Here is an 8931-nt window from a genome sequence, read left to right on the forward strand (position 1 = left end):
TATAGAAATCCTTCCAAGGAAAAAGCTCCACAAAGCAAAAAATCCCTGTATGCCTTTCTCATGTGACTTGTTCATGCCTATGTAAAATGACTTAATACCTAGCTTCATGCACTGCTGTTATTTTTCATTGCTTAGTTGTCTAAATGCTGTTACTTGAGAGAATTGTTTTGCCTATTTGTGATTCCAGTACAAATAAACTGTGACTTGGACAACTATCAACAGGAAGTTATCAAGAGTTTTCTGTATGCCCACTATAATTGTGAGCAGAAAATTCATAGTAATAGAGAAAACAATCTTCCTCAGGTCTCATCTATTGTAGCAAGAAATATTTATTTCTAAGTGGAATACAATTATGGAGAACACTAAGCAGATTAGTAGTTTCAATGTGTATGGAGTATGCAAAAAATGAGTATCTGGAGAAGAGAGGGGGAGGGGAGGAAAAGGTTATGTTCAGCATAAAATCTGAAGAAAGACATTAATATTAGCGTCACTTGATAAACCACACTTGTGTAGAAAGTACCATTTTTGTTTCTGCAAGACCCCTAAACTACTTTGCTAGGCTCTGTAGCTGTGAGTTTTGAGTACTTTAGAAACCCAATAATGAGGTGATTTGAGGCTAAATGTTCTCAAAACAGTAGTCGGTTAATTTGGGATAGCAAAAAGCTGGTACAACGTCATGCTAAAAAAAATTTGATAGTTTCAGTACAATAAAAACTTGCTATTACCTGAGCTATTCAGGACATTTTTCATGTTTGAATAACATGATGCCTTGGTTTGGCAATGATACTTACCATTTATTTTGTTACTCTCCCTTTGCAATCCCTTCCCTTTTTCAACTTTCTCTTTCAACTTACCTTTAATATTTTTCTTCTAAACGGACAAGGGTAAAGGTGGAAAAGAGACATTTTCTCTTTTTATCTCTTTTCCTCTTCCAAATAGTACTCTAAATGTTTGGCTAGAAAATAAAAACATGTGTTTGTTGTTACTGATGTAGGTTTTCAAATTCTATTATGCCATTCCAGTGTATAAAAAAACAAATCTCAACATTCTTAGTGACTAAATATTGGCAGTACTGTCTGTATGCAGATGATGGAAGGAGATCTGGAATAGATTATCAACTAACTTTTAGAAATAAATAGAGCATGCACCATTAATATTTCATATAAAAGTGAATGTTTTATATTGGCATCTTGAACAACTGAAAAACTTCTCTAGATATAGAAGTCAAGGTGGGAAAATGTCCTGCTTTATCTACTCATTAGGACTACTAATTTACCTAAATGCTCTGAAACTCTGTCTTAAATTCTGTCATACTTTCTTCCAGCCGAACAGCGATAACAGCTAACCCTTTTTTCTGAAATACAGCAGAATTTCTTTCTTTGTACAGGGATAATAACAACATCCCACTTGCTTGTGAAGAGGAGAGGGGATAGTAAGTCTGAGTTTATTGCACACCATTTGTGTGCAACTATTTGATTAGCAAATTGAGCTCCCAACATCCTTTTGCTCTCCCAGAGGTGTGGGTCATTGGGCTGGTGCCCTCAAAGCAGTGGATTTCAGTGAATTTAATGTAAAAGAATTCTAATTTCTAAGAGCTATTTCAAACTGTTGACGGGCTTCATTATGTGTGCTTCCATCAAGTTTTAAGTCACTCTTTTTTTTTTTTTCTTAAAAATTCCAGTGAAGCTCTACTTTATAATTCAGTGCTAGACTTCTTGTGCTCTTTTGTTCTGCCTGCAGGCTATTAAAATTTATTTATTGCTACCTCACTCAATGTAATACAGTTGTTTTTACTAGTAAATATACATTCCTAGACTAGTTGGGAAGTTTGCTTCAACAAATTTAGTCTTGCCCTCTTTATTTATATATACCCTCTAGAATAGTACTAGCATCAGCTGAAACAGTCATATTTGGTAGAGCTTTGTATACTGTTTGCAAATGACCAAATAGTATGTGATGCAATACAGAGTGGAGTTTTGAGGCATATTTCAAGCTTCAGTGAAGTTGAAACAGACAGATGGGTTTGTGCTGCAAGTTTTTCAGTGTTTGGGCTTGACTTCTGTCCTTTGACTCCACATATTCTAATCCCTGCAAACTGAATCAGTGAAGTGTCAGATGGGAGTGGTGAAGAGAAATCCTGATGTCCCAAAGAATAACTGGATTTATTGTTGTTTATAGAATGGTAACTATCAGGGTTTCTTGCTCAAGTCTGGTGTTCTTTGTGCTGTGTTTATTATAGCTTCATCAACTCAGCACAAATTGTAGCTTATTTGCCTCTCACAATATGAATATGTGATAGAATTCTGTGCAAGTTATTGTTGTGTAATTTTTGATGTGTGTCGTTTGCTGAACAATAATTAAGAATTGAGGGAATTTTAAAGGATTAAGGTGGAGTGTTTAAGAAACATAGCAAATACAGGAAAATATTTTTCATTAGTATTGCAGTAACCTTAAGCTTAAAGAAAATGTAAGCCCCTTATATTGATAGAATCATAGAATGGTTTGGGTTAGAAGGGACCTTGAAGATCATCTAGTTCCACCCTCCCTGCCATGGGCAGGGACACCTTCCACTAGACCAGGTTGCTCAAAGCCCCATCCAACCTGGCCCGGAACACTTCCAGGGATGGGGCATCCACAGCCTCTCAGGGCAACCTGTTCCATGCCTCACCACCCTCACAGTGAAGAACTCCCTCCTTACATCTAATCTAAGTCTATCCTCTTTCAGTGTAAAGCCATTACCCCTTGTCCTGTCACTACCTGCCCTTGTAAAAAGCCCCTCTCCGGCTTTCTTGTAGGCCCCCTTTAGGTACTGGAAGGCTGCTATAAAGTCTGCCCGGAGCCTTCTCTTCTCCAGGCTGAACAACCCCAACTCTCTCAGCCTGTCTTCGCAAGAGAGATGCTCCAGCCCTCTGACCATTTCCATGGCCCTCCTCTGGACCCGCTCTAATGGGTCCATGTCTGTCTTGTACAGGGGACTCCAGAGCTGAAGGCAGTACTCCGGGTGGGGTCTCACCAGAGCAGAGCAGAGGGGGAGAATCACCTCCCTTGACCTGCTGGTCACGCTTCTTGTGATGCAGCTTACAATACCGAATATTGTATTTGTATAATTCTGAATATTGTAATTGTACAGTAGGATGTTGATTAAGTTTTAACTAGATTAGAGTTGCATTTCTAATTATTTCAAATTCTTAAGCTTATTCTGGTTATAGCTTCTCTATCCATCAAAACACTTTCTGAAAAGAGTATAATGACATACACTTAATGACTTGGTGATCTAAGGCATAAACTTGAAGCACACAAAACCTTGTAAATGTCTGTGTATATAGTCTTAACTTACGGTAAAAGTTTTAAGTACAGAGTAGACTAACACTTAAAGATTAGAATTGTTGAGAGTCAGGCTGTCTAGTTCTTCCTGTTAAATTTGCCTTTCTTTTTCAGGCTGTTATCTGGCACAGAGAAATTGCACTTTGGGAGTGATGGACAAGTGGGAAAATTGGGTCTTTTTAATTCTTGAAGGGAATACTGAGTTTGAAGTAAAACTATATATGTACAGACATATTAAGTCAGAAAGAAGAACTAAATAAGTTCTGTAAATAAGTGTGATTTCTTTTTTTTATTATTTTTTTCTTTTCCCCAAAAAGAATAGGTGTGTTCACCTGGACAACTGCAGTATCATGAAGAGATACTTAGGTTGCATCTCAATGATAAAAAGCTAGAGTCTGTTAGCTTATATGCATGAAAACAGTATCTGATGAAAGTGGTATAAATGGTGATTCAGTTTTGTGGATGAAGGCCCCTGTGAAAGAAGGTTTCTGAGAACATTTTCTTTCTTTCTGTCTAAATCTGAGATTTTTGAGTTGAAAGAAAAACATATCTACAGGGGTCAAACCTGAAATGTAAGATTTAAATGTGTGTGTTAAGAAGAGAAGTAGACTTGCATAATGCAAACTTTTTAATCAGAAAAGTGGCTTTAAACCTGTTATTTGACAGATCATTCCTGTTATCTATATTTATGACTACATTTCTTTTGTGACAATTTCTTGCTTTTTCTTTTTCCTGATATTTGTACTGTAGCAGCTGTTCAGCTCAGATTTATTTGAATTCACCTGTGCTGTTATAATAGAATTATTAGCTAAAAATCCTAATATATTGTAATTATCTGCTCTGTGCTATACTTTTCAACATATCTTAGTATAATCCAGTAGACTTTCAAATGGGAGTGAGGGCAGATTTGTCTTGCAGAGTCTGTAGTGTTTGTGATAAATTGGCCAGAATCTACAAAGCTTGACCCTGAAATTCTAAGCTGATGTGAAGCTGTAACTTAAGTGTAAACTGAGGAAGTTTGATGTGTAACCATTGATTCCATTAAATATGGATATATTGAATATATTGAAAAATTTTATTTAATTTTTTGTAGTTGAGCCAAATATTTTGATTTACCTGTGCTATGAGACTAGGTTCCCAGCTTTGAAGACTAGGAGGTGGAGATGAGCATGCAGAACCAGATAGTGGTCTTCAATACTGTAGATTTCTGGCAGCTTATGCTATATGGGTATGTTATGACAAATGTGGAATTAGACATTGGCATTCAATGAGGAAATGGCTTTATTTTGTGAGTAAAAGGGAAATCTGAAATTTGCCAAAGAAAGATCTGAAATAATACTTTATATTCCAGTTTTAGGTATAAGTATATTGAAGTTTCATTTATATTATCTATCATTCCTTTTCAGTGTTGCTATTATGCTTTCCTCTATGTATAAATTGGTTAAGTGGTGAGACTCTAATCCTATACTTGGCATTTATGAACTGACATTTCAAAGATGATGACCTGTAGAAGTATGATAATTGACTAGTAGCTATGACAGCTACTCAAAATGATAGAGTCTGCAGTCTTTTGATAAAAAGAGGGGGCTAACTTTGACAGAATATCTTAGGTTGAAGCTTTAAAGGTTAATGTGTAACTTTCTGAAAGAGATGAAAAAAGATTTTAAAATTATTTTAGGACTTTAATAGAATAATTTATTAGTATTCTTGAAATTTATTAGTATTCTTTACACTTTGTAAATGAATACTTCATAAATATCTTTTATGTGAGCATACTCATTTTTCTGGTATTTTGCGTGATCTAAAAGCTTTCAAGACAGAAGAATGGGGAAACTTATTATTTTACTTGTCTTGCAGGTGTTGTCTTTTACTTTTGTAAATAATTAAATAAATAATTAAAGCTAATACCAGATTGCTCTTTGCAGATGAAGCAATCTTCAATCAATTCTCAGTTTGCCTGTACATATAAAAATGAGTTGAGTGAAATAAAAGGTCAACACTTCCTCAGCAGTAGCCAAATCCCAACCTGCATACATCCTGCACAAAAGCAACATTTAAAAGCTGGATATCTCACAGGTAAGCTGTAGTAGGACTGAATAAATATATGTGATAGCTAATATTTCAAATGTTACCAATCAAGGTTTTAGTAAAACTCAACTATAAATATGTTTTCAAGAAAAAGACAGACGCGTCTCGTTGCTCTGTGTATCCTATGATCAGTTAAATGTCTTTGCATTAAAATTGTAATGCTAATGCTTTGAAAATATAAACCTGAAAAATATGTATTGATGCTATCTTGAGGTAAAAAAATTGAGACATTTTACATACATTACGTAATGTTTCTTCTTATTTTACAAAAGCAAGCCAAGTGAAATTTGTGGGTTTGACATTAAAAAAAGGGAAAATTTGTTTTACTCCACCATAAACCATATCATATATATAATATCTAGACCCTTCAAGCATCTTTTCCAATATCTTAAAGCTATAAATCCACTTTCCTATTATGTGTTTTTGAGCAATGTCATTTTAAACTGGCAGTACGCTTATGAACACATAGCAAATGTAACTGCAATGACCAGCATAGTTTTGTTTTACTGATAAAGCACTAGTTTTGATTTAAAAAAATCACATGACAGTCCTCTGATAGAAAAAGGGTGAATAATCCCAGGTAACTTTTTATTTCTTCACATATGTTTTTGATATTCTTACATGACAGAAGGTATGGATTCATGTCTTGATGTACCGGTGCTTGGAACTATTTCTGAAAATGTTCACCAGACTAGAAGTTTTACAGAAATGGGAAAGCTGAGTTGTCAGCCAAGAAACAAGAACTCCAAGAATGAACAGATGGATTTGAATAATGACAACGTAATCTGTGATAAGGAAAGTGAACCATCTTTGCAAAAAAATGCTAAAAGACCTAAGACTTCAAACAACTCTCAGAAGGAATTGGACAGCAAAATTGGTGGAAAAAGAAAACACAGCAAAACTACAAGCAAGAATAAGTTGATTGCTGGTCAGGCAAAATTAACTAACTTTTTTCGATTATAAGGTTTTGTTTTGACATACATGGTACATTGACTGGTTCAGAAGTTGTAAAATTTTGTGAGAAAAGTGTGAAATTCATTAATCGCTTCCTTTCATACTCAAATAAGTTGAAGTAGCTTGTGTGTAATATTAGACAAATACAAGTCTGGATTATGCAGAAGTCTTTTATTTTTTTTATAACAATACATTGTTAGTAATTACAGCGATGTTCTTTTTTGCTAATGAGTTATGTTTCCCTCTACAAAGCGATGGGAAAGTATTTTTGTATGCATGTGTATAGCCACACTAAAACACAGTAACTTCAAATTACATTAAATTCATAGTAAAATCTTTAATCTTCAAAGAAGGTGGTATGGATCAGTAGTTTTCAGACTTGCCAACAAGGTCGATAGACTCTTCCCAGCATACACCTGAGCACTACAGCAAAAAAGAATCTTGAAAGTTTAAATCATCAGAGAACTAGACTTCTTTATGGCCTCTGGAAATATTAATTCAACAAATTTAACAAATGCTTCTTCCCCTGTGCACTGAATTACAATAGACATCGAGTTTCTAAATGAACCTTTATCAAATAGCTATATAGACATTGCATTATACTTTACCAGAATGAAATAATTTTTGTGTAAAAATGAAAATATACTTACTGTCAAAATCTCTTCTTCCTATAGGGAATTTAGCTGAATTTTCTTCTTCTGCAGTCTCTCTTTCCTGTATTGAGTCAATATTTTGAATTTCAGTGTCAGCTGGAAAAGCCATGGCTCCTTTCAGTGCAAGATAAGGTAGCTGCTTTCTACCTAAGTTGGTTGGCATAACATGATTTAAGAAATCATGTCTGGAACCTGTGTCCTGTTTCAAGGGAAAACAAGACTAGCAGTTTATCTTTATTTAAAGTCAGTTGTGTTCACTTTTTATAGTTGACTTTTTACACTTTATACTTAGCAGTGCAAGTATTTTATCTTTCAAGATGATATTTTAAAAGGAATGACCTGCATTACGTCTTGGGCTGAAATGGTTTTATGGTAAAGAACATGATAAAATAATAAGTCTTATATTTGGTGAAGTTAATAACCTGTTGCTGCATATAGGGACATGCTTAATCAAGCATAAATATAGGGTTTTTTCCCCCACAAGTTTTGGCTACATATAGTTCTGTAAAAATCAGATTTCTTTTATTCAACTGTCCAAGTTACACATTTAAAATCTTGGAATTAGATACTTACAGATGAAGATTTATTCTTTACTATAGTATGTTAAAATGATAGTTTTGTATATTCACCAAGTTATTGCTTTAAATTATTGTACTTGTTTTCTTATTGGCTATAAAGAGAATTTCCATTTTACAATTAAGCCAAAACATAAAACTGAAAACTCACCAAAAACTTTATTTTTCTGTCATCATCTTTGTCCAAAACACCGCTGTCTTCAGTCTCATAATGCTTCAGCAAAGGTATAGCTCCTCTGTTTGCAGTTCTAGCTCCATTTCGAAGAGTTTTTCCTAGATTTAATGTGGTTAGCAGCATATCTTCATCTTCTACCTTTTGCAGAGATTTTGAAACTGAGAGTAGAAAACCTTGAGAAAAAAGAGAGAGAGAGAGAATTAACATGTATGCTGAGATACACATTCTTAGTTACTTAATGCTTGCATAGAAGTTAAGCAGTTTTCAAATTTTAAGAAAGCTTTTCCAGTTGTAAATTAATATGTTCTCCATCTGTGCCCACTTTATATATTTTACAGATTGAATGGAAACTACTTCAGTGGATGATGAGTTCACTCTTTTAAAATGACTCATATTAAGGAGTAACCTTTTCTATAATCCTTCTAATCCCATCTGTTGTTCAGAACTACTTAAACATTTCTTTAGCATGGATAATTTGTTTCTTTGTATGTTTTTAGAACAGCACAGATTAGTTCCTTTTGATGGATCAGTATAACAAAGTTCACAGAAAAAAAGTGATGTCCATTTGTGTTGTTTATAAAGCCTTATCCTCCAGTTAAGGCAATTTAAGAAAAGGAACTAATCTACATAAGTAAGCAGGACTGTTGTAAAGGTGTGATCTATCATAGTTTTTGATCCAAACTGATTCACTAAAGAGTTGAAAAGCCTGAAATTTAACAATAGCTTAGACTGCTGCTGTGTTAGAGCTGAAGTCATTAATTTGTGTTTCAATGTCTATTAAGTCAGGTTACATTATCCAGAGCTCATGTCTAGAAATCTTTATTAATACCCAAGTAATTATATCTGTATGCATTTTCTTTCTGAAAATGGACCTTTCCCAGCTACAAATATAATATAGTTAGATATGCTTGCTAAGAATGTAGAAAGGAAAGTAAACTTCAGTTTTTCATTTAAAAAGTCTTTGAAGTCTACCTATTACCCTGTGGAAGGAAATGTAGGAGTTTCTGCATAACATTTCTTTTTTTTACCTTATCTGGAAAGCAAATGGGGCCAGCTCAAATTTAGCTAAAATTATCTTTTAATGTCAGTGATACAAACCACCTGTTCAGTGGCTGTGTGCCTCTTAGTTGGCACCCAACTCTTGAATTCATGTTTGTTTTAA

The 8931-nt window shown here is 34.3% G+C and overlaps 2 protein-coding genes across 2 annotated transcripts in view; one reads left to right on the forward strand and one right to left on the reverse strand.

The window, feature by feature from the left end:
- The window catches only part of PARPBP (PARP1 binding protein), a 45787-nt gene extending 39243 nt beyond the window's left edge, over window positions 1-6544 (forward strand). Inside the window, exons 9-10 of the mRNA XM_010566303.1 lie at window positions 5250-5400; window positions 6041-6544. Of these exons, the coding sequence (XP_010564605.1) occupies window positions 5250-5400; window positions 6041-6375 (486 nt within the window). The 3' untranslated portion in view covers window positions 6376-6544. The remainder of the gene's footprint in view (window positions 1-5249; window positions 5401-6040) is intronic.
- A 195-nt stretch (window positions 6545-6739) lies between these two features.
- PMCH (pro-melanin-concentrating hormone) lies at window positions 6740-7994 on the reverse strand. Its single transcript, XM_010566304.1, has 3 exons — window positions 7746-7994; window positions 7017-7218; window positions 6740-6789 (listed from the first exon to the last, which is right to left on the reverse strand). The coding sequence occupies exons 1-3, from the start codon at window positions 7992-7994 to the stop codon at window positions 6740-6742; spliced, it is 501 nt and encodes a 166-aa protein (XP_010564606.1).
- Window positions 7995-8931: the final 937 nt, after the last annotated feature.

Source organism: Haliaeetus leucocephalus, unplaced genomic scaffold (genome assembly GCF_000737465.1).
Source record: "Haliaeetus leucocephalus isolate CR32 unplaced genomic scaffold, Haliaeetus_leucocephalus-4.0 Scaffold206, whole genome shotgun sequence".
NCBI classification, from domain to species: domain Eukaryota; kingdom Metazoa; phylum Chordata; class Aves; order Accipitriformes; family Accipitridae; genus Haliaeetus; species Haliaeetus leucocephalus.